Source organism: Puntigrus tetrazona, chromosome 18 (genome assembly GCF_018831695.1).
Source record: "Puntigrus tetrazona isolate hp1 chromosome 18, ASM1883169v1, whole genome shotgun sequence".
In the NCBI taxonomy this organism is placed as follows: Eukaryota; Metazoa; Chordata; class Actinopteri; order Cypriniformes; family Cyprinidae; genus Puntigrus; species Puntigrus tetrazona.
Genome location: NC_056716.1, coordinates 22,262,369 through 22,289,107, shown reverse-complemented (window position 1 = coordinate 22,289,107; position 26,739 = coordinate 22,262,369). Strand labels below are relative to the sequence as shown.

At 35.6% G+C, this 26,739-nt stretch overlaps 1 protein-coding gene across 3 annotated transcripts; it reads left to right on the top strand.

The window, feature by feature from the left end:
* The first annotated feature begins 10,467 nt into the window (after positions 1 to 10,467).
* Positions 10,468 to 26,585, top strand: cracr2aa (calcium release activated channel regulator 2Aa). Of its 3 annotated transcripts, XM_043216860.1 has the most exons (19): positions 10,468 to 10,705; positions 11,717 to 11,746; positions 13,536 to 13,797; positions 15,931 to 16,042; positions 16,297 to 16,486; positions 17,469 to 17,615; positions 18,904 to 18,994; positions 19,229 to 19,324; positions 20,257 to 20,444; positions 21,391 to 21,462; positions 21,540 to 21,585; positions 21,668 to 21,759; positions 22,019 to 22,370; positions 22,599 to 22,731; positions 23,442 to 23,523; positions 23,680 to 23,794; positions 24,487 to 24,588; positions 24,869 to 24,945; positions 25,416 to 26,585. In XM_043216860.1, exons 3-19 carry the CDS (start codon positions 13,609 to 13,611, stop codon positions 25,498 to 25,500), a joined length of 2,169 nt encoding a protein of 722 aa, XP_043072795.1. In that variant the 5' UTR covers positions 10,468 to 10,705; positions 11,717 to 11,746; positions 13,536 to 13,608; the 3' UTR covers positions 25,501 to 26,585. The 3 variants fall into 3 exon arrangements, with proteins under 3 accessions (XP_043072795.1, XP_043072794.1, XP_043072796.1); XM_043216859.1 differs by lacking the exon at positions 11,717 to 11,746; XM_043216861.1 differs by lacking the exons at positions 10,468 to 10,705; positions 11,717 to 11,746 and adding an exon at positions 10,856 to 10,982.
* The last annotated feature ends 154 nt before the right edge of the window (positions 26,586 to 26,739 follow it).

Below are 26,739 nucleotides of genomic sequence, written 5' to 3'. Positions count from 1 at the left end.
TATATATATATATATATATATATATATATATATATATATATATATATATATATATATATATAAAGTCTGTGCTAACACCCATATATCTCAGTGATAATCCTCCCAACCTTGAACGAGGTCTCTCCTTCACGTCTGCTGGCCTCTAAATTACAAGGGGTATTTCCACTTCAGTCTGAGTGACAGCCTGGTGTTCACCAACCTCGAACCAAAACATGTATTTCAATGGTATATGTCGGCAAAAGCAGGGAATTTACCCAAAAAGCCACCCATGCTACCAGCAGTGTCCACTCAGCACAGCCCTGGGTGGTCCACCATCATCTGAACAGGCTTGAATCACAAATTTCAGCCAAGATGCCTCGGAGCAAGCACCACATTTGGTGGAAATGCATGGTATAATGAGACAACCTGAGCATTTTGGTCTAGGCTTAAAGGTCTGAACTCTCCCTGGATTACGTGAAATGGCAACATGTTTTTTTGGCCCGGGAACTAATAAAAAGTCTGAAATGGAAAGAATTGTTTCAAGCTGAGAAGAAGAAAAAAAAAGTTCTAGACTTTAAGCAACCATCACCCACCCAGAAACGGTTCTGGGGAGATACGCTTCTCAACACACTTGCACTTTGTTAAGTTTCAGCAAGACACAAAAGCTTTTGTGACACGGAGGAATCCGACCGAATTTAATACCTCCAGGAGGTGAACGAAAGCACGATTTACCACTTCTGGCAAGGAAAATAGAAGGCGCAGGGGTACAGATAAACCACAGCATAAATGCCGGCCAACAGGTATTGCCCTCAGAGAGCAAGAGGAGAAAAAGACAAATGAAAATAAAAACATTGCGAAGATTAAGGCTCGAGGGGAGACGGAGAGACCGAGGAACAAAACAGTGGCTCGCATTCCAGCAGCAACCAAGAATCCAAAATATGTTTTGTGCTTCTGAAGAAAAGAAAGAGAAAAAAAAAAGTTCCCCTAGCACCAAAGCTGTCAATCACCGCGTCTGCGCACTACAGACAAAATGTTCCAATACAATTTAATATTTTTGCTTTAAAAGTCGAAGCGTGTAACATTTGGTGTTAAAGCAATAGTTGACCTAAAATGAAAAGTCTGTCATCATACACTCAGCCCCATGTTGTTCCAAAGCAGGCTTTCTTTCTTCTACGGAACACTAAAATAGTTTATATTTAGCTTGGCGATTGCAGAATTACCTGATGATGTCTGCACACTAGATCAGTCACGCTGCTCTGCTCCAAAAGAATCCTCATGATGACCACCTGATGGGTGAATACGGATATATGAGCCCGTTTATTATCCAGCACTCAACTGTTAGAAGTGCATTCCTGAGGAAAAGTGAGCTCAGTTATGCTCATTCAAAGCAAAAGAAAAGTGATTTCCAAGATGGTGTACAGTATGAAAAAAACAATGCAAGCCAGAGCTCGGTTTTACAGTAATGAACAGTGAGAGAGACTCGTTTTTAGGTTCTCCAGCTGAGAGAACAGTCTCTAAGTTTTGTTTTACAGATGTCAGGTGTACAGTGTGTGTGTGTGTGTGTGTGTGTGTGTGTGTGTGTGTGTGTGTGTGTGTGTGACCCTTATCACTTTACTTACGCACATATATCCAGTTACTAAGAATGAGATTCAGTTTGTTTATTGTCATGGAACTTTTGTCCAACGAAATTAATCCAGATACGTATTATTTAACAACAACAACAACAACAAGGAAAAAAATTGTCCAAAAAAACAAAAACGTAGATCTTCACAGATGTAGATGGGTTTTTTCTTTAAAACTAATTTGGAGAAATGTAGCGTTAAATCAGTTGCTCGCCAATGAATCCTTTGCAGTGAATGGGTGCCGTCAGAATGAGAAACAGCTGAAAAAGATAAAAAACTCCCCAAGCCATCCACATGACTCCAGACCATCACATAATGTCTTGTGAAATAAAAAAACCCAGCTTGTTTTGTATGCTTTCTTTTCTTTAAAAGGTAACATTTCACGAAAATCCAACTTTTTCAAGATTTAAGATTTCAACCAACCAAGGACACGTGAAAGCTTAAAACGATTAATATTAAAGCTTAAAAATTAATACGTCTCCTTTAATATGTCACTTATGGCCGAAATAGCGATCCGTAATAATGCTTCCTCTGCTATTATCTCAAAAATAACAGCAGCATATTTCTTCAGTTGTTTTGGCTGAACAGATTTCACACCTGATTCAGTCGAGATGACATTTTCACTAGAAAAAGCCATTATTGCGAATAGATGACTTGTATTTTAACCAGAAGCAATGGTTTGATGGTAAACATAATGATGGACTTGTTATGGCTGAGTAACGTTAAACGAAATAAAAACGCATGGCAGCGAGAGGTAAGAAACATAATCACTTATAGTCTAGGCTAAACTAAAACTTTTTTTTTAGTTTTCACTGATTTTGAGAATAACACACTTTGCTTTAGCAAAGATATATGCAAATGACATTCTGTTCATGCACACCTGTTGTGCATTTTCTTTGCATATAAAGAAACAATTTGTATAAAATGAATGGCGAACGAGGCTTAATGAGAACACTGGGCTTTGCTGAATTATGACTGAATGTTTGAGTACTCTTTCACATGACAACCAATGTTTGGTGCCCGCTGTTTCACGTCTGGTCTTAACACCTCAAATGAAACCAACATGCAGTTGTTCGAGCACTTATAGTTGCTAGGTTACATTGGTTGAACTTTGAACTATATTTAGAGGATTCAGTTATTTTTATAGCCAAGATTTGAACTAATTTAAAAACGAATTATAGAGTCGGCTTGATATCGCACAGTTAAGTGCGTTTCAAATACGCCTCTGTGATTACGATTCATTTAAAGAAGCAAACTATCATGTCAAGAACCTCTTTATATTAAAAGCGCCCTCCTTCTGGTATTTTTCCACAAACAACTACGCAATCTTTGATCCCACCATGGCAAGTGTATGTCATTTGGTGACTCGGCTACCATTAAAAAAAACAACATTAATGCATCAGCACACAGTTCAATGCAGATTTTCGGTCATAAAACCAGACTCAGCAGTGGCACGAGGGACTTATGCTTTTAATTGGCCTGGGTTCTGCTGAGAAGTGAGTTCTAAAACTGGATGCCTAACATTGGCGGTAACAAGCACACACGCAAGGTAGTGATTACTTTTGCATTGTTGAACCAAATCCGCTGGAAAACAAACTGCCCTCGCATCTGACCTGCAGCATTCGCAAACAAATATCAGAAGAAAAAAAAATGCCGGGCTTATTTAGACACACAAAGAGGCTTTTGTAAGTCTCCACAGGCATAAAAAAATATGATAAACTGTTGTATTGCTGTAAACTAAAAAAACTAGTTTGTCATTTTAATAAATCATACAATTGCAGATTTCTTTCTATTGTCGTACGTCCCTTTATGCGGCGTTTAATATAATTCCTCAATGAATTTGTCTCAGTTTTTTGCGAAATAGATAATGCTGGATCAAAAGTAACACGCAGCAAATACAAATCTGCAACGGCCTTTTGTCGTCGGTGCTATTGAAGACGGATTTTGAAAGAAAGTGCGTAATTTTGCGTAAAAATAGTGTCATTTGGAAAGAATTGGCAATATGGCTTTCACACTTTGAAGATCGGCAGCACAGCTTGACGGATAGACGACACACTGTGACTGCTTTTAGCTGCTCTTCCAATGTCATCCGACTCTCTGTGGTAAGTAATAATGGCACTGATTCTCACTTCTGCTGAATTTGCACAGTCACTCCCACTATTATGGCACTGCCATGGGTGAATGCCTTCGCAAAATGAAGGAAGACTGAAGTGTCTGACACATTTGAATTCAGAATGATTTACAATAACAATAGGTTTAAAAATCATCATGCCAATTTGCTGAGGATGTGTTTTTAAAGTGTTAAAAAAATTTTGTTACATTCTTATTCATTCTAGATGTTTTAATGCTTCTTTTAGGCTTTTTCTTGCATTGCCTCAAAAATTTGTGGTCGGGTGTTTCTTCAGCTAAGGGCACTTTTATGTCCTCTTTTATGAGGCCAGCTCATTCAAACTAAGAAAAGGAAACTTTTCTCTTGGTTATATGAAGATTGCATAAAACTGTCTTGGACAATTTTTAATGTGTCTTCATCATTTATTTTTATTATTTTTTTGAAAATGCTATCAAACAGCATTTTGTCTAGTAGTGCTGTCAAACAATTAATCGCAATTAATCACATCCAAAATAAAAGGTTTTTTTGTGCATATTTCAGAGAAATTTTATTTTTAATATATTAAATGTATTTATTTATTGTATAAATGATATGAACATAAATATAGATATGTAACTATATGTAAACATTTTCAGAATACATGCGTGTGTTTATATACACAGAACACACACATTTATTATGTAAGAAATATAACAAAAACTATTATTTTGGAAGTGATTCATTCATTAATTCATCATTTGACAGCACTAGCATAAAACATGAAAATTGTATTTTAGTAAACATACCAGTTATTATGTGAAATCAATGGTTTTCAAGCATTTTGTTTTTAGTGAAACTAAAAAATTACAGTAAAAAAAGTAAAAAATGTTCATGAATCATCAAAAAAAAAAAAAAAAACTATTCAATTTCAAATATACATTCTGCGGACACAGATATTCTTTTACTAATAACAGAGTTATAAATGACTCAAAGAGAAAATGCTGAGATCGATTATTAAATTCATTCTGTGATTTCTTCCAAGTTAAATATTGTCTCTCAGACCAAGTAATGAACTGAAGAAAAATATAATTAAAATGACATTTAAAGGCCAAGCTGACTAAAACAGGTTGATGAATCAATCTATTATTTATTGCAGTGTCTGTAAGGCATATATTATGCCTGGAATTTAATTTCCATGTTGGAACAGCTTGTGAAAATCAAAGGCAGCGCACCTGTCCTGAGGGATTCGAAGAATTATGGGACGGATTAACTAAATATTTTTAACCGTCCTGGTCAGTCAGTATAGGTTAAACGGCACCTATTTTTACCTAAAATAAAACTTATATAGTATTAACGGTTTCGATAAACTACTATTTTACTTGCAAATAATTTTGAAATGTATTTTCCGAGAAGGGAACGTTGACATTTCTGAGTGACTCACCATCTACATTTACAAAGCCTGTAATATTTATAGATTTGTAATTTAGTAGAACAGCACCAAAAGCAGCAGTATAAGTATTTCCTTTAGCTGTTTTGCGGTTTCGGCCTCAGATGTTTGTGGTCTTGGGACGACAGTGACTCACAAGCAGTTTGGAAGCGTTGGAAGAGAAATGTAGAACACGCGCAAAATAAAAGCAAGCCATACACAGACCTGGTGGCGGTGAACTAAAAAAAAAAGAAAGAAACCGATATGAAGACAAGTAAAAGTCAAATCTGGGCTTTCAACCTGATGTCATTCGCTTTATTTAGAAAGCCAAAACACTGAACGCTCCAGCGAAAGCTTGAAATACAGACCGTGGATTTGTTGAAATAACACCTGCTATTAATTTCTATTTGCAACATTTATATTTATGTATCGCAGGTTAAACCGCTCGGTCTCTTTCCTCCGTGGTGCTCGGGTTCAGGCTCCAGAGGACCGTAAAAAAGGTGAGTTTTGAGGAAGCAAGCCAAATAAACGGTATAAAGATAATGTTTTCATTCGCCGTGGTAAGAACTGGGCCTGAAATTAAAAGGCAGGTGTTTTAAAACTACACTCTAGGTGATTGGACGAACAAAACAGTCGTTGGTTTTAAAGCACCTTCGACATTAAGTGAAAACACCACACAGGAGAGAAGTTCTACAACCACATAACTACTGTTTGTCTTCAAATAACGCGAGGTTTGACAATTTAGAAGAACTTTAAGGAAGCCCGTTGAAGCCATGGAACAAAATTAAATCAAATCCAAACTTCAGCAGTAGTTGAAAATTGATAGGAAATAGGGTTTGTGGGAAACGTGGGGATTGTGAAATTGGAATATTAAATTGTGTTTTATATGTTTATTTTATCTGCTCTCTTGATTGCTCAAGACAAATTTCTTCTTGTGGAGACAATAAAAAAATAAGCAAAATAAAAGAAATAGTGACTTGCAATCTAACAGTTCTTATTGTGCAAAAAAGGACACTAATTGAAGTCTTTCCAAATGCTGTTCCAAATAAGGTTACAAATAAGTACCATTAACATCCATAGATGTTTTTTCCATTCCACAAGGTTCTTTATAGTGGAAAAAGGTTCATCGGCTTATTAAAATATTCTTCACATATGAAAAATTATTTTTTTGGGTAACCAAAATGTTTCCTCTACGGCAACACTATGAAAACCCTCTTTTAGGGCCTTTATAATTATACCTACGTTTAGCATTTACATCATCTAGAAATGTCACTTACATGTTTTTTTTAAACAAATGTAATCCTCTACATACTACATCAGACACTAAAAAGGCCTTAAAATGAATGTTATTGTCTGTAAAATTGCAGATTTGCAGTATAAGGCGTGTGGTGCGCGGACTAAAACTGAAAATAATATGTGCTTTCATTAGCTAGCGATTATTGGGGTTTATGCAATGTTCGAACTGTCAAGGACTCAATAGAAACCACGTGTTTTTTATGTTACAAACTCTTTTTTTGTTTGCAAGAAGCTCAAAAAAACATGCTATCTTGCTGTTTAGAATAACAAGTGCTTTTCAATCAGTGGTGCTTTCACAGGCAGGCTAATTAATTACTAGTAAAAAAGCTTGTGCTAATCTCAATTGGAAGCAGGCGAGGTTTGGACCTCTGACAGCTGGTTGGGGCAACCGAGACTTCTTATCATAGAAGGATCTGGCAACCCGCCCCAGCTCCGGCTTGCTTGAAAATGGGGCGTATAATTACCTTGTCCGGCGCAGTGAGGCAGGACATGCTCGGATAGTAAGTGACAGCGTCACCCAGAGAGAGAGAGAGAGAGAGAGAGAGAGAGAGAGAGAGAGAGAGAGAGAGAGAGAGAAAAACAACCCCTTCAAGATATTTTTTTTTCTCTCATAATTTGATGGCATTCTGCTCCATAAAAGCACCCATGTCTACAACTGCAGGCAAACGCGTAAGCATCGACTCATGTGGTCTTGCCCACATTTTCCACTTACAGGCTATTTACAGGTAATTCTTACGTTGACACTTCTCTCACTTTACAGCGTAACACTTCATACGCACCGACTCAAGCCGGGCTCCTTTTTTCTTCGATATCATTTGCATTCATGGAACATATTTCAACATCTTTTGCAGACATGAAATCAGAGCAGACTCGGGACACACACGGCTTGGCATAAGACTTGGTATCCTGTAAGCTAAAACACTGCAGAGGTCTAGCTTATAGCCTTAGAATCTATCAAACGCCAAAAATATGATTAGAATATAAATAGATTTTATAAATGCACGACGCACATTCGTTTAATGTGATGGACGTCTTCAACATCGATAACGGTTCAACAAAACCGGTGGCTTTAAAAGACAGACAGAGGGGTCATTTTTGCCTGTTAAAAGTGCTGTCTGTTTGTTGCTACGAAAATTCAAGGATTTTAAAATGTGTCTAAAGATGGATATGCAGTACAGAAAACTGGAAATCTGCTTCCGTGAAAGCTGATCAGGACATTTCTGAATTTCGAGCTCTCGTATTAGACAAAAATGAAGCACCCGTTCGCCTTTCAATACACATGAAGTCCTCACGTGAAGCATTTCTAAGGCAGATGTAGATGTAACAAGCCACTAGAAATCCGACTTCGGGAGTCATTCAATCGGAAAAGCGTTTTTCAATCTGGATGTCAAACCATTTATGCTTTTATGCAGTTTTTGCAGAACCCGACAACAAACAGCTAAACAGACTTTAGCTGAATAAACAAGGCAGCCCGTCTGAACAAAGGCAAAGAAAGCCATCTATTTTGCGAGAAGGACAGATTAAAGGCTTGTTACAGACGACTCCTTTGTTCCCATGCAGTCTGGCCTGTGATTGCTCTCGCTCTCTTCTCTTCTTCTCACTGTTTCCATGCTCTTTCAGAACTGAGAGGCTTGTGGAAATTGCTCCTGTGGGTACCGTTTCACTCTTCCACCGTTAGGTGTTAGTGCCGGGAACAGAGGCGGTAACCGAGCTTGTTTAAAAGCACAGAACGAAGCTTTACTTCGCATTTGTATATTTCGGAAAGCAACACGTGAATCATAAAAGTACACGAATGCTTTTTTTTTACGTGAAGTGACTGCTAAAGTGTGTTTACACTGAATCGACTGCCTCACACACTGCGTCTTTTTGATGTACGGTAAACATTTTCTCCTTGTCAAACAAAATCAGCGGGTTTCATCTTATTGTTACCAATAAAACCAGAGGAGCTGAAATGTCTGCCTTAGCCTCTGAGCGGCTTGTCAGGAAACATCTGCAAGCGTTTTCTTGCGAATGCGCATTTAAATGATCTGATCATTTGGCGCCACCTAGTGGAGGGTTAATGTAAGCTCGGGTGCAATTCTTAAAGAGATGGCTCAACTCATGAGCTGCTTTTTTTTCCAAGAAGAACGTTTTTTTGTGAAACGTGAAAGGCAGTGTTACTTAACACATGTTACTTAAAATTAAATAAAAAATGTATAAAAAAAAATTATATAAAAAAATGAAAGTTATTTTATCTCTCGTCAACTGATGTGCAGTACTAGCTAAACCTGAAATAAAACTTTGCATACAGTTAAAATAATAAAATAAATAATAAATAGTATAATCAAAATAACAGTACCTAAACGATGCTAAAATATTATGCAAATAAAATAAATAATCAGCCTAAACAATGTTACGGAAAAATATTCAAAAGTAAAATACTAAATTTGCAATCAATTCTGAAAAAAAAAAATCGAATTATTAATTATTAGTGATTAAATTTAAATGTAAATAATTTGAATTTATATAAATTAAAATATAAAGAGCCACAACCAGACGTCTGAACAATCAATAAATAATTAAAAAGCGATCAACGAACAGCAATTTATGCAATTTATCCTGATTCTGATCACTTCAATTATCCCAACTACTTGTGATTACATTAAAAACTAAACAATAAAAAAAAAAATCTAACTTTAACTTCTAAAACAAAGTAAAAAATAATTACTGGCAATAATTATGGCAAGTCAACTGAGTGCAAAAACATGTAAATATATAACAAAACGCAGATACAATACACATTTAAAGTCCCACATTTAGTACTTCAATGATGGGCACAGCTTCAGTAGGGGATCTCTTTATTTGTGCAGCTTAGTTAACCACCACTTCCTGGTAATTTTTTTTTTCCTTTGCACAACCACAAACCCCACTAGCCAGTGTTCGCTATGTCTATTGAGCATACATGACCACATGTGCATGTGCATGTGCAACTGTGCAATTGCTATTGTCAAGAAAGTAATTCAGAGAAAGCACGCAAACACAAAATGCTGACTTCACATTTATACTGAAACATGCAGTGCATGTAAGCAGTACTCGTACGCAAGAAAAGAAGGGTCTCGGGTGGTCACAGACAGGAAACCCATCATGGGCTGAGTTTCTCAAAAGCATCATGAGCTAAGCAGATCGTACAGACCACTGGTGGCAATGATTCACAGATCTACTTAAAATCAACTACTAAAATGAACTAAACATGACTGAGGAGTCCAAACGGCTAGGGCCTGCTAGCAACACAACATCTGTAACCCGTAAACAATTGCATAGGTTAATTTATCAATACAATATTAAAAACATTACCTCAGGACAAGAGTGTTAGTATTCGTTACCTTAGTTATGTGTAAAATATTCGTGTCCAATGATTGCCTTGAGAATACGCTTAAAAAATAAATAAAATAAAATAAAAACACTAGGTGGCACTGCTAATACGTATGTTCTTACTTCAAAATGGTCTATTATGTAGAAAAAAAGTTTGTTTTATAAAAGATTATTCTTATGTTCAACAAAGCTGTATGTGTAGCAGAAAAACTGTAATTTTGTGAAATATTATTGCAATTTAAAATAACACACTTTAAAATATATTTATTTTCGTGAAGCACAGCTGTTAGCATCGTTACTCAACTCTTCAGTGTCACGTGATCCTGAAAGTCAAATGCTGATTTATAATCAGCGTTGGAAAGAGTTGTGCTGCTTTATATATATATTTTTAAATATCTCTGTAAATATCTTAAATATCTATTGCTGATTTATTTATTTATTTATTTTACTATAAATTACTTTTATTAAATGAATACTAATAAAAAAAGTGGTAGTAAAGGCATGTTGTTAGAGATTTCTGTTTTGAATAAATGCTGTTCTTTTGTTAATCAAAGAATCAAAGAAAAATGCATCACAAGTTCTTAAAAGAAATATTAAGCAACGCAACGGTTTCAGATAAGCGGCAGAACTTCCGCGTGCGTTCTTCTGTTGCTATAGAAACAGACGGATGCAGGTCCACGTGTACTCAAATCCCTCCCCGTGAACGCGCAGAAGTGAGTGTTTGCTCAAAGTTGTCGGCAGCTTTCTGTAGTCACGAATCCGTACAGCGTTCCGCTTCAGTTTCGCAAACTTCTGGACGTTCAGTTAAACTTCGGTTTCACTTATTGCTTGCCGAAATCGTCTGCGCTCAGTGTCAAATTGTGGAAAGTTCAAATCTTTAACAGCACTTTTCGCTTCATGGATGGAATTTATGAAGCAACGCCAGCGGCTGCCTGTTTAAAGGTACAGTAAGGTTGATATAATAAAAATTTTCACCTTGCTCTGTCTGTTTAACTTGACCATTTCTGTTTCGTGCTTTGGCAACTCAGAACAGGAAGTGTGAAAGAAAGTGTGAGAAGGAATCTCCTACTGAAAGGAGGAAACAAGTGTTCCTGTTTTCATCAGCTGCTTGTAGAATTGCATATTGTTTTTATGTACTACATGACTTTTCTTCCTGCCATGGTCCATCTTTGAAAGCGCATTGCCTTGTCTTTGTCCCTGACAATAGATTTCCTTTTAGGTAAGCATTATATTTAGTAACGTGACAATTGATTTGTTCTCTTTTAAATGTAGGAGCTGGAGTTGCAAGTAAAGCAGCATTGTCTTCAGCTATTGTTGGTGTAGTCTAACTGGACTGACAAGAAATGCTTTCCATTTGAGTTTTGATACAACGTAATGTTTGTATAGTGTAGGAAGTTTGTTGAATCTACGCTGACGCATAAACTACTTTACGTGGATGGTTTGTGCTAAACTTTACAATGATGGAGCCTTTGCAGTTAAATGCATGTCTCTGATGTACTGCGTGTTGCTTTGCATAAAACATCTGCCGAATGCACCACAAGACATCTTGTCAGCCAAAGAGAAACTTTGTCAGATCAAATGCATTATGAAGTCTCTAGAAGAAAAGTGTAGGCTGCTTTGAAAGTGCAAATGGCATCATTTTGTAAAAACGTATTTCCAATTCAGTTTAGATGTTCAAGTCTGTCCGTGCACCTAAATGTTTTGGCACACTACGTTGTTCTCTGTATTGACATTGCAGCACTGATAACGCTTTCATGCAAAGCGGTAGTGATATTCCATCCGAAGACAGAGGGAGGCTTAGGTAGGCTAAGATCAGGTTACTTTTAGCATTTTCTTTAAATGTAGTGTAGAAGTTACTAATAATGCAAAAGGGCTTTTCAACATTGAATTTATCTAAACATTGCTTCCTAGCAACTTGTGTTTTTTTTAACCTTTTTTTTTTTTTTTAATTAGGTGAAGTAGCAAAGACCCCCGCTTGTAGAGGTATGTGACGTGGTCTTGCTCTCTCTTTAGTGGGTTAATATGGAGCTTGTGATTGATGGTTGGGTTTACTAAGGCTATTGAAAGCGTCACTCTGTGCCGCTGCACTCAGAAACTTTGAGGCTTTCCCGGTCAATACCCAGAGGAAATGCGCATCACCACACTCGTATCTGTGGCATGGCTTGTCGGCTCCCATCAATCCCATCAACTTTTATCTTGTGGTCACTGCACAAATAACGTCTGTATTCTGCTAAATAAGAGAGACATGCGTTTCAGTGTTCCAGTCCACCAGTTTCTGCTGTTCTCAAAAGCGAGGACCTATTGCTTTTTTGCCTGTCCAGATGTGTTTTTTCCCCCAACAAGACCCTGATGAAATTCAGATGTAAGTAAGTGCCACAACTAGTTTGTAGTGGCTGGCCATAAAGGTTCTTTTGAAAAGTTTGGGAGAGGCATGGCATGACATCAGTTTTTACTTGGAACCCATCGTGACGTCTTTTTAAGTGAATGTATGTAGTGCTAAAGAAATTTTACAATATTACAAGTACAATGTCCCACAGAAGTCTTATATAATATACTGTATCCATAGTGTTTTAATTGATTCACTTCATAGTGTTAATTGACTAAAATTAAGTAATAGACAATTAGGCCTACTGCAGATATTTCTAAGTTTAATATAGCAGCTTTACTTATATCTAATAAAAAAAAAATGCTTTTCAAAATAAAGGACAGTTTCACTGCTTGTGTGACGGTTTATAGGAAAAACAAATAGTCAAAACGAAACCTAGATAACTCGATCACAAGCATTCGGCCACCTTTAAAATGTGATAAGAATAAAAACATTTGGTAAGTGCATTTTTACACACAAACCTAATTGTAGGATGTGCAGGAGTGCCTTCCCATAGCTTACCTGATATATTACATCCAAATACAGTAACTCAATATGTAGGCAATCAAGAAGCTGTCACGGAAAAGATGTGATGCTGTAATTACTTTTTGTTCAGCAGAAATGCAAAGTTAGTTAGATTTTTTTTTTTTTTTTTTTTTTTTTTTCTTGTTAGACAGAAGTCAATAATGCTCATTTTCAGGCTGTTATGACAGACAAACCAAGATTTTTAATCTACACGTTTGCCAAAAAACCCAGAGGTATAATCATAATATGTTTATTTGTTTTTTTTATTTGCTTTATCTGCCTTGTTCATTTTGCCTCAAAACGCCATTCTTCTTAGACTAAGAACACACTACAGCTGCGAAGATTCATAGATGCAAGAAAGCAAATCTCTAAACCAATCGGCTTTATTCAATTGTTTTCATCAAAAGAAAAAAAAAATAATAATGACCCCAAATTTTTGGTCGTATGTATATATCCTGTGTTTTTTTTCTACATTATAAAAACAAATTCTATTCGGGGTCTCCTTTGCCACAGCACTCTGGCAATTGAAAGCAGGTCCCTCTGTGGTTTTCCTTCTTTTATAACTTTAACTGTCAATGAAGCAATTTAAGTCTATTCAGACGTGACACACATAATGAGCTTGGATGATGCTTTCTCTGAATTCAGAACATGGACAGTTTATGACCATCTGTACTTGAATAACCTTTCTGAATATTCACCTTGACGCTTTCTCTTCCAGATCTTCCTGCCTTTTTTTACACTATTTCTTTTCCTGCACCAATCTCAGTGCTCTTATTGTCTAATTAAAAAGGTGGTTGCTAAGAGATTGCGCTCGGCGGCACTCTTAAGAGGATGTGATGTGGTGTAACTCAAAAGCTTTGTTCTCTCTTCTCTTCTGTCAAGGGCTGACCCATGTGAGGAGAGTGGAGTTCTCACACACAAACACACACACACACACACACACACACACACACACATGAACGGCATGGCATCTTTCTCCAGCACCTGTGGCTCCAAGGTGGACCGGACGCCCCATCGTAGAGGAGAAGACAGGCAGGGGACGCCCAGTGACAGCGACTGCAGTGCTGTGCTTGAAAAGACCAGAGAGTTCTTCCAGATTTGTGATATTGAGGGAAAAGGCTTCATTACACGACGGGACATGCAGGTAAGGATGTTAGGAAGGCTGTCCATGTGATTTGTGATTAGGCCTGATGTTTTATTAGTAGAAAAAGAACGGAAATCCCATCTGTTTTTTCCTGGCATTGTTTCAGCTGGGAACCATGAGCTAATTGAGCTAATTTGTGTTTGCTCACCCTTATAAATTGTTTACTTACAACAGAGGACAAGCAGTAATCTGAATAAAGTAATTAACTTACAAAGAAACTCAAAGTGAAGGCATAGTTTGTTAAAAATCTAATTGGCAATTTGCTGTGAAAAGCAATGTTATTACAACATGCTTCTGAACTGAAGCTTTTCTCTTTTCTTTTCTTTTCTTTTCTTTATTCCCTTTTCTTTTCTATCAGGAATAAAGAAATTGTAATTTCCAGTAAAAAAATAATGTAAATTAATCATTTGTTATGGAAATTACTACAGTGAATAAATAATAATAATAATAATAATAATAATAATAATAATAATAATAATAATTATAATTATTATTATTATTATTATTATTTTTTAGTTCTAATATATTTGACCGAATAAAAGTTGCTCTTTGGGAGTGAATTTTATAATACAATATCAAATTCCTCTTATTTTGGTAAAGATTTATATTTTGTCTTTCTATGAAAAAAACCAAAACAAAAACAAAATCTATGTGCATATATTGCTGTATTTTATTTTAATGACCTATCCAGGAATCACAAATGACATGGGCATAGTAATCCTGTTTTTGTTTACCTTTTACTACGGTAATGCTATGTGTTTTTTAGCTTGTTTGTTTTTCTTTTTTGGAATACTAAAGTACTCCTATAAATACCACAGTAAATAACTACAGTAATCACTGAGTACCTCTCAAGTGCTTTATATCAAAAACAATGACATAGATCATTGAACCACCAACAAATTTTTATTATTTTATTATTTCCTATATTTCCTTTTCCACCAATTGGTCATAGTGTATGCGATCTATTAACCTCTCGTCAGTGTGGTTGATTTATATGAATAATGAAGTTTAAGTACAGCTCTTTGCAGCTTGTCAGAGCTTTGGAGACCATCCTAAAATTGCGGTGTGCATTTTGAAACCACCCCTTCAGTTGTATTATTGTGCAGATTCGATCACCTCTTAGATTTTCCATTCATTGCATATGTTTCCTTTGAAGTCTGGCTCTCGGGCCTTGCTCTGAAGAGCCTTTTTCAAAAGCATCACACCTTTGATCCAGTGTCTATGGAAAAAGCATTAATAAACATTGGTTTCTCATCTTTATTTAAATGATGCCTTTTGTTATTTCAACCCATTTGGATTAAATGGATCCCACAAATCTATACGTATTTAAATCTTTCTGTTAATTGATTGTGTATATGCTATTGTGAAGACTGTGACGATCATTTACGTGCTTGGCAAAGTAACTTGCATCATTGGTCCACCGCACGTCGGTCTCGCAGAAAACGCTGACAACACTATTGGGGTTTTAAAGAGCAGCGTTTTCTAAACCTTCAGACTGTCAAAAAGCCACAGGAGGAGTTTTATTGCTGTTTTTAGAAGCTGTCGCTTTTTTTTTGTACCGGAGGAACTGGGTGATGGCTTACAGTTTCTTCTTATTTTTACGCAACTGTTTTCACACATCCATCAGTGTTTACAACTGACTTTTACAAGTACAGAAAAAGCCAAAAGCCTCGCTAAAGTCACAGAGAATTTTTATGGGACATCTGATCCCAGAGCATATCTGAGCAAACATGTGTCAGGTTCTCACACTGGGTGTGTTTGCTCTCTAAGAATAGTAGTGCTCTTAGTGTGTGTTAACTGGGTTGATCACTGAATTCAACAGCCTGACTGATTTTTAAAGGTGTCAAATGTCAACCTAGTTTGAGGCTTTACTCATGACATACAAAAAACCTGGTAAAAATGTGGAGAATTTGATTTTGTGTGAATTTTCAGTTGCCTCATAAAATGTTTACGATTTACTTTGTGAACAAGTTTTATTTTTTTTTTTTTTACTAACTATAAAAATAATTTAACGCATGCGTGTGTGTGTACTGTAAATAAACGCGTTATGTTTTTATACAGTATACTCTTAATTTGCTTATTTTCAGGTGATGCTTTTCATAACATGTCTTTATCATTTGTCATGTGTTATAGAGATTAAATGGAGAACTTCCGCTAAGTGCTGAGGAACTTGAGAACGTCTTTGACACTCTGGACGCAGATGGCAATGGATATCTGACATTTGAAGAGTTCTCCTCTGGGTTTAGTGTGTTTGCATTTGAATCTATACAACATATATATGTGTGTGTGTGTATAACATAATAATATCACTATTTGGAGTGGATCAGACCTTTCATCAAAATTGTGTTAAAACATATTTGATTAACTTTTTTGACCCAATTCAAATATTGTCTGCGTTTGTGTGTGTGTTACTGGAACATCTGATTGATAATATATGTTGTATTTTGGGTTTTCTGTATCCTTTAAAAGTTTGCTAAAGTATTTATGTCTCCCATTCAGGTGAATTTATGTTTGGTCCAGATGTGGTTTTAGTGGATCCACATAGAGGAGAGGGGCCAGTTTCATCAAAGACTCCGGAAGTGCTCTACGAGAGCCAATGGGAGGAGAAAAGCAGCTCTGGAGAGGATGACGAGGAGCAACACTTCTGCATGCTAATGGAGAACTTGGGGGCAAGCAACATCTTTGAAGAGTGAGAGTCATTTCAGTCAACCACGCTTTTTGAAATGGATGCTAAAATTAATATTTATGCTTGAAGTGTAGTTCCTAGTGGACTTCCATGCAAGAAAATTCCCATTATATACTATGCACACTATATACAACACAAATCATTACAAAACCATTTGATCGAACCAGTTGGTAGGAGACAGCAAACATTTTTTCTTCTCATCAGAAAAAAAAAAAATTCTATCAAATGTCATATATTATGGGAGTATTATTGTTATTGTACTTATTATATTACCATTTAGATAGCACATTCCCAAAGAAAGACACAACACGTTTGATAAGAACATGCGATGTAAATAAATGTCTTCTTATTGACCATATGGTGCATTGAGCCCATTTTTGTAACACATGACCGGATGCACTTTCAGCAAACTACCGCCACTCCTAAAAGGCAAACGGTGCTGGTGGAAGACATCAATTATAAAAGTTCATCCTTCTGACCGACTGTAAACCTTGTGTACGGTTATTGCTTTTTCAAAGGGGAGCTGACAGTTTGGATTAGATTCTGATTGCATCTTATATATAGTCAGCTTCATCTTGCTGTTCGATAAAAGGAGCATTTTTTCCACTGTAGTTCCACAAAACCATGATGTAATTTTGATATTCTTATAGGAGACCTATTGCTAGAATGAGCTTTTTTCTGCAGCAGAAAAGACTGTGAATGTTTTTACTAAGAGCCTTTATTATTCAAAATTTATGCAGTTTCCAAGACCAAGGTTACTGTACTGAAAGCGTTTTTGTAGAATTTATCCGACTGTGTCCTTTGTACATTTAGAATTATTTTTTAACAATGGAGTACATTTTTTGTGTAGTGTGATATAAGATAATATAATAGATAAAGGTTGGTTATATAAAGGTAGGTAAAATGTACCACAAACTCAATTTTTGTCATTTTTTAAAGAATGTGCTGAGATAAATGATGCAGTAAGGGTGTTGTGATATCTCAGGCCAGGAGAGGTGCGGAGTCTTTGGGTGCAGCTTAGAAGAGACGAACCTCATCTTCTGTCCAATTTTGAGGAGTTCCTTGCCAGGGTCACTTATCAGATCAAAGAGGCCAACCAGGAGAAGAAAGAGATGGAGACAGCCCTCAAAAGGTCAGATGTCCATTAAGCAACTTTGTTCCTTTCAGAATTTGAACATGCGTTTTGAAGGGATGTTACTTTTGTAGACAATTGTACTGGGAAAAAAAAAATTTATACAGTGTTTAGATGCTTAGACTACTGTTTAAACGTCCAAGGTCGGTAAAATATTTTAATTTAGCAAGGATGCATTAATAAATGACCAAAAGTTATGGTAGTGCACATAAAAAAACATTAAAATAAAAAATATAATATAATTTTTGTCTGTTTAGGTTTTTTTCGGCTTGAAAATATTTGTTCTATCTAAAAATAAATACTTGTTTTTTTCAGTTTTGTTATCTACTCAGTGTTACCTATCTAGCTCTAGTGTTTGTTATATATTCAGTGACATTCATACATTTTGAGAGTCAGCCCACTATATGAATCCCATGTTGGTTGACTTGACAGTCACATAGTATTGTATTGTGACTAATAAGAGTCAAGGGACAGATATGATGCAAGGACTAGGAAAGCTGGCTAAGTTTGCTGGAGATTTTCACAGTTAAGCTTGACTGGTAACAGAGTTGGCTTTTTCTATGCTCCAAAAGTTTTTTTTAGCATAAGCAAAGAATAAGATATTGGTGTTGAGAGGTGAGTTTACATTATTCTGTTAAAAGTTCCCGTATTATGGGTTGTGAAAGGTTCATATTTTTTAGGTTCAGTGTTTTTGGGAGTCCCCTAATAACAGGTTGACGTGTATGCAAGGTCAAAAAACACACAAAACAAAAAAAAAAAGGTAATTGTCAAAAATTCACAAAAAGTATATTACAAGCAAGCTAATGAAAAAGAAATAGTGTAATGCATGCTCACATTATTATGAACATCACTTTAATTTTCAAATGTATTGATCCCTTTAATTTAAACCACATTTGTTATCTTTTTATCACAATGGAGAACCTGTACCGAGACTTGATAGTCATGTCTATTGTGACATTTAAAGCTCTATCTTTGAAATATCTCAGTCTGACCTGCCAGTGATCACATGAATGTGACATGAAAGGTACCATCACGGCTTTTCTTCCCAGAAGATTTTGTTGGCTGCCTTTTGTCACCTAAATTGTATCTAACTTTAGTATTGTCTCTTAGCAAACCAGAAGAGCCATGGGAATGAATCTACAAAAGATAAATTGCTTCTGAAATAAATGAAAGAGAATAAATGCATTTTGAATGACGTCTGTTCCATGTACCCAGTGAATAGTGTTTTATTCTTTCATATGACTAAGTGATTTAAAAGCTTTTTGAGTGAACCTGATGTCATTCATAGGAAAGCGGCGACACATGATGATGAAATCCAGAGGCTGTATGAAGAAATGGAGCAACAGATCAAGAATGAAAAAGACAGGATACTCTTAGAGGTGAAACGATTATTACTTGTTGCTCAAATTGGTCATTTAAAAAAACCTTGAGTATTAAATGGTTACCGTGGACCTCAAAGAAATGTAATGAAGGACTATTAATAAAGTTCAAATAGAAAAAAAACAAGATTCTTGAAGACTAGTAATCTCAGAATTTATGATTACAGTAAAAACTGTTACTATGTACCATATGGGTATGAATTATATGGGTCATGTGATCTGTATGTTCTCTAGGATTCTGAGCGGTTCTTGTCTCGCAGTCAGGACATGGAGCATCAGCTTTCCGCTAAAGAAAAAGAGCTGGAAATCCTTTCTAACAAACAGAAACGGGTGGGTCACGACAACTAACTCCTTTGCTTGTCACTAAACCAGTTTAACTAGTAATATTTATAAAGACATTGCACATCTAATCACTATTTGAATAATTCATTTTATATAATAGGAAACAACCAACTGCTGTAAATGTTTTTAATTGTTATTTTTAGTATTTAAAGAATTTTACAAAGTGTGATATAATTTCCTGTAATCCTAATCAAAGTTCAAGGAAAGGTTGTAACTTGAACTCAAGAACAAACTAACGTCTACGTTTGAAGGGCTTTGACTCAATACTGCATGCGTCTTAATGCTCAGATGTATTACTCTCAGATTCCTTAACACAAGTATCAGGTGTTGCAGATCATTTGCTGGAAATTTGCGTTCAACTTTCAGAAAACCACATCTGACAGTGCTGACGCACACAAAAATAGACGCTGATCTGTACACGCAATAGACAAAGACCAGCAAAGCCTTTCAGTGCTAATGAACGAACAGAAAGCTTCTTTTGCCTCCATCATTACAAGCTTCATTTTCTTCTCTTCCCACTGGCAAACAGCTAAATCAAATTAGTTTCTTTATTGTTCTCTTTGCCGCAACGCAACTTTGTGCGAATGTGAGCGAAACAGCTTTTCTGCTGTCAGGAGCTGAAGTAAAGCACTGTATGTTCGGTTATGGATGTGTTATTGTGTCCAATTTTGTGTCTATATTTAGCAGCATAGCTTTCTTATCATTCCATTCCTCCCACTACGTCCCATCCAAACATTCACATTAACACTTCCAAGGTTATCCTTCCGAGTTCTCGATAGTGGTGTAAATAGACGTGGCTGGTATGTCTTGTTTTCCAGCACAATTAGTTTCGAAGAGCTTTTTGTTCTTTAGTTATGTTCAAGTTCGCTCATGTGTTGATTGTTTCGTTTATGCATGCGTGTTTGTTCGACGTGGGTCAGCTGGAGCACCAGTGTCGAGAGCTGCACAGCGAGCAGCGGGAGACTGCCGTGGAGAACGTCAAACTGAAGCAGTGTAATGAGGACTTGAGCCGTGAGCTGGAGAACACCACGCAGGAGCTCAGTCTGGCCCAGGAACAACTCGTGCTGCTGCAGGAACAGTCCTCTCGTCTGCACGAGGAGAGAGAGATGTGAGGATGCCGTGCCGACATGTGCTTTATATACAATAGAGGAAAATATTTGTATCAATTTCAGTTTAATATAATGGAAAGATTTACACTACGTTCAAAGCATATCAGTCACATTTGAAAAGAAAAAAATGTGCAATTATATTTTGTATAAAGACAATCAAGTCAAGAGCAAGAGATGTGAGGATGACATTTAGAAATTAAATCTAATATGCTATATTTATATTCCACCTATATCCAATATGTACTATACAGTATATATTTATTATATATGTGGATTAGATATAAAGTATACTAAATGCATTAATTGCAAAAATGTAATATAAATATAATATAAAAAAATAATCTAGTATACATTTAATCATATTTTTGTGAAGATTTTATTTTTATACTATTATTAACAGAATTATATTATTAAAATCTTTTTTTTTTCTATTGTTGTTGAATTTGCCCCTGATTCACTTTGAACATAGTATAAAAAATAATGTTTTAAGAAAAATGTATATATAGCTTAAGTATTTAATATTTGTTATTTTTCCAAATGTCATTATTTTCGTAACACTTTACAGGAAGGTGTCATTTGTTAACATTTAATGTATTAACTATTAATTAACATGAACAATATATTTATTACAATCTTTATTCATCTTTGTTAGTTAGTTCATAAAATACAATAACTCTTTGTTAGTTCATTTTAGCTCTCAGTGCATTAACTAATGTTAACAAACCTTAATCAGTGAGATATTTATTTATAATTAAAGAAATATATCACAGTTTATTATACATTTAAAATTCATTCAGTTTTAAAACTTACGTATTTAGTGTATTTCTTTTTTTATACAGCAAATCTTATCTAATGGCAATTTAGTTTGTAGATTTTGTCCCTTGTTTGATTTGCTATCAGTGCTACAGCCAAAAATCTTTTCATTAAGAGTTTTTTTTTCTTCAGGGAAGTTTATAAGGTTACAGAAAGCTTGCAAAGAGAGAGGGCAAGTCTTCTCAAGCAACTTGACTTGCTAAGGTAAGAAATAACTACTAATGAAGAGGCAGGTCTTTATGTTAGTCCGGATTTCATGTGTTCTGTTTCATTCTTCCTAGGGAAATGAACAAACACTTAAGAGATGAAAGAGACATGTGCTATCAAGTAGGTTCTTCTAGATGTTATATAAGACATTGTACTGATCTTGCATTTTGACAGTTTCAAATCATTGTTTGCTGTCCTTCAGAAACCAAATGCTTCTTCTGTAAAACTCTCATGGAAACAGAGATCTGCATCCATTACTATGAAGCACTCGGAGCGGAGGCAGTCATTTAAGAGGTACTGCAAATGCCATCTGTACACTCAACGGTGCTCAAGATGAAAAGATTTAATGGTTCTGCATAATCAAAAAAAAGTATCTGACTCCCCTGAGATGAAAGAGCTGGTCATTTTAGACTCGAGTTTAATCAAAGCTTATTGTGAAGATTGTTTTCTTGATATTTCTAGTTTGAGTAAACAAAAAAAATCCTACATCATCTTGCTTATGTCATTTTGGTAAAAACAAAAAAAGGATACACGTGGATGTTGTGTTTTACAGCGATGAGGATGAAGAGGTTCTTCCACAATCTAAAAGGAAAAGCATGATTGGCGTGAATGGACACAGTATGGACCTGGAGGACATAGTAGATGGACGGCCTCCTTCAAAACATCAGCTTCAGAGGATCATCTCCATCGAGGAGGACCATCTCCCTCAGCTCCTTCAACAGGGCTATCAAGCCCAGCTCAGAGAATGGAGTGAAGATGAGGAGTTGGAGGAGGGCATTGACCTCCAGATGAGCAATATTTACCCCACAACCAGCACACCGACCTCTGTTGCTCCCCCTCCAGGAGTCACACCCACTCCCACCTCACCCAGAGGACAGCCTGTGGGCAAGGAGACAGTCCAGTCGGTGAGAAAACAGACCTCAAGGTTTTCGTTGAGTTTTCAAAATGAGCACACTATTCAAAATAAAGGTTTTTTATTGGCATCGATGAGGAACCTTTGACCTTTTCAATTGCACAAAAAGTTCTTTATAGAGTATAAAGTGTTCTTTTCTCTAAGATCAAAATGCGAACTGGTGTTTGGGTCACATAGACCTGACTTTCTTCCCCTTTTTATTAATTGTGTTTTTTTCCAGGAGGAAGGGGCCAGTTCAGGTCCAGATCGTCTGTTTAAGATTGTTCTGGTGGGGAATTCTAGTGTGGGAAAAACGTCTCTTCTGCGTCGCTTCTGTGACAACTCTTTTCACTGTGGTACATGTGCTACTGTTGGTAAGTGGCCTTCTTTCTAGTCTCAGCCTCAGCTAAACATCTGATGCATATGGCACACAAAAGTAAAAACACTCAGGGGTTTTGAAGGCGTCGTCGGATTGGTTGAATTTTACAGGATTTCCGGGAGTTCTGTCTGGAAACAAAGATGCTGAAGAAAGCCATCTTGTTTACAACTGTGACGATGAACTAAACATTGGATTTTCAAAATTATTATGTTTTTCTATTTTAAGGTGCTTGTTATCCAAAATGAATATTCAGTCATCAGTGGCTTACCATCATGCTGCTCCAAAGCCATGTTTTTGGCTTGTTTCACAGTTTGTGTTGTTGGCTCTGAAAATTTTCCAAATGCTGATGACAGTAACGCTGTTAAACCATAATTGGTCTCACACAACAGTTTTGCTGACTTCAGATTTTAAACGTTAAAGAAGTCAAGACTGTTTCTATACTAAAGTATGGCATGGTACAAAAAAAACCTGTAATACCATGGTCACTTCTTGGTTCATTTTATTAGCAAAGTATCTGTGCTAATAATTTAACAAGTAAAAATAAAGTGACAAACCACAAATCGATTCCGTTTGGAGTTTAGTCAAGCCTTTTGTATGTGTGTGTGTGTTAGGAGCTGTTTCTAGAATGGAAACCAAAGCATGAAAACATGACATGGCTTGACTCCTTTACTTTTTGTCCTTTTTGTCCTTTTTTGACGTGTGCAGGTATTGACTACAGTGTGAAGACTCTTACAGTAGACAACAGCCAGGTAGCCTTGCAAATGTGGGACACAGCAGGACAGGAGAGGCAAGTGATTTTTTTATTAGATTTATATTTCTATTAATTATAATCAGTTTTAATTATGATCCGTATGTTATCAGACACCTAATTGCTCCATTGCATCCTTTAATTGCAAAATAAGTGAATGCTAATGACGTCTATATTGTGGGGATTCGCCAACAGGTATCGCAGCATCACCAAGCAGTTTTTTCGCAAGGCCGATGGTGTAGTTGTAGTGTACGACATCACTAATGAGCAGACTTTCACAGCAGTGAGGCATTGGCTGGCCAGCGTGCAGGTGAGGGATTCATTTCCATTTTCTTTTGGGTAAAACATTATATTTCTACTTCATGTACGCATACACCTTTTGGGAATTGATTGAAATGTTAATGCAAAATGTATAGAAATATAAAGAACTAAAGAGTCAGATGTGCTTTAGATTTAAACACAGCTCTTCCACTTGAATTATAAATTATGAGTTAGAAATACTACCTACTTCCAGCTAATAGCTGTTTTTTTATATATACATTTATTAGTTGCCACTTTTGATCAGTGAAAAGTATGGCATTTTATTAAGCAAAGACATTTTGCATAGATCAAAAGTTACACAAAAGAAACCACAATTTATATTCATCAAGTGATCCTGGAAAATAAATAAATAAAAAAAAATATATAAATAAATAAATAAATATATATATATATATATATATATATATATATATATATATATATATATATATATATATATATATATATATATATATATATACTTTTTTTTTCCAAGTAGGGTTTTTACTATATATTTTTTTAAATAAATATATGTAAATAAATAACAAATTCATATTAACCAAACTTTTTGAATGGTAGTGTATATAATGGACAATAAAAATGAATGAAATGCTTATTTCCAGCAAGTCAACTGTCATCAATACGGTAAGGCAGTTTTGAATAGTTTTATTGGAAATTGATTATCTCTCTTTTGTTTTACAGGAAGGAGCAGGTGAGGACATTCCCATCATGCTCCTGGGGAACAAGACGGATCTAGATGGTCAGAGAGAGGTTCCACTGGGAGTGGCAGAGAAATTAGCCAAGGTCAGTGAATGTGGGCCATGGAGTAGCACAAATTGATCACCATCAAGCATTTTAAGTATGATGATCGTAAAAAAAATAAGTTAAAGAACTCTGTCAGAGCTGAATGAGTATTTAGCCGTTAGCTAGATGTGGGGAAGCCCTTTCTCTTGTCTCAATGAAGATGCATAAAGTGGCTTCCTGTCAGTTACTGTTGCATAAACTCAACAGAATAGCCACGCTGAATAGCATAAAGTATGCTAAAAGGATGTTTTTTTTGGCCGTTTCCTTTTCACTCTTTCAGGACTTTCAGTTGATTTTCTATGAGTGCAGTGCTTTTTCAAGCCACAATGTGACAGAGTCCATGATTCACATGGCAAGGTATGAGGTTATTAATTCATTGGTTTATTTATGTATTTATTTATTTATTTTTGAGTATACAGAGGAGTGCTTTTGGACACATTTCAGACAGATTTTTGCCTTTGTTAGGCTTTGTTACTTATTTAAAAGAAATAATAATGAAAATGAAAAAAAAATTGTAAAACTTAAAAACAACATGGAAAAAATGCGAACATAATAAATTATATAAATAAATTGATATCAAGTGTATAAACGATTCAGAAGCTAGTACTGGAAATTACAAGACAAAAGAGTGATTGCAATACAGTGATGTTAAAATTGTTAATTTGCTTTGTAGTAACTTCTCATATTTTATAGTAACTTTATATGTGAACAGACTTTCAAAAATATATTCTTAATATCTGTTAATTGCGTATGCAGCTGCATAAACAGCCAGGTTTTTCTTATACTGCACCTTAGAAGATGTTTTACTTTTTTTACCTCTTTGTCAGAGTACTGAAAGACCAAGAGGACAGAGAAAAAGAGAAAACCGTATCACTAGTAGACAACCACGCTAAGAAGAAGTCCTGCTGCTAGTGGAAAGTCACCCATAAACACTCAAGAGAAACCTGCAGATCTTTCATACCTTGGCTTGGTGTTAATCTGTTTTTCTTCCTCTTAAGTTCCTGTTTTCTCTTTTTATATGACCACTGTGGAGTTAAAAATGTTTGGTGTTTTTATATACCACCACCTCATTGCTGTGTGAAACGGATGAGTTTTATCATAATAGATGTAGGGATTGAAGTAGAGCACTATAGTTTTGTACAGTTAAAGCGAGTCCCTCTTAAAGTCTCCTGTCACACTATTGAAGTAAACAAAACTGTATTTTTGTATTGACAGATGTCGTAATTTATCTTTTTAATATGAAGGTCTTGGAAAGATATTTAAATGAGGAAAAAATAAGCTTCTACACACTAGTTTGCACAGTCGTTTGCACAAATGTATTATTATGATGAATTGAAGATCTTGAATTATTCCTTATTATTCCTATAGCTTTGAAAAATGCTCTATTTGCTGTCGCAAGCATAAATATTTTTAATACACTGCCATGAAGCGAACATAAGGTTTGCATAAGAATTCGGTTTTAACAGGTGTCAGTGTTGTTCGCCTTACAGTACAAAATAAATTATTGATTTAATTAAATGGATTTAGTCCAATATTGATTTCAGATCGCTTTTTGATTTGTATTTTATGTATGTGCCAACCGTACTGTGTATATCTGCATTTGCTATTTAATGCAGTCAGTGCTAAATCGGTGTAAAATGTCTCGCAAGTCGTTGATGATCACATTTACTGTAAATAACTAAAGATGCATTAATTGTCCACCAGACAGTGCATTTATGCATAACTGAGATGCTGTGTTTTCTTAAGTGTTTCGGTAATACGATTCTTGATCTGTAACTTGAGTTTTCGTATTGATTCACACAAGTTATGGCAAGTAACTACTGGGAAGAATGACACTAGATTTAAGCACAATGTGGATGTTTTAAGTCGTTTTTCACTTAGGCTGTTTGGTCTTATAAATGTTCGTGCTTTATTATGTACATGTGCAATGTGTAAATACTTAATAGAAATGTATTTTCAGTGAAATGTTAAAATAAAGAATACACGGTTTGCATTAATTCCAGTTTGTGCTTGCTGGGACATCACTTTAATTTAACAGAACAACAACTTTAGATTTTTGTAAGGCTTTTTTTCTGAAAGCTGAACGTTCCGAGAGGTTTAACTAGTTTGAATGTTATCTTTAAATGTTTTAAATCACACCGTGGAAAGATT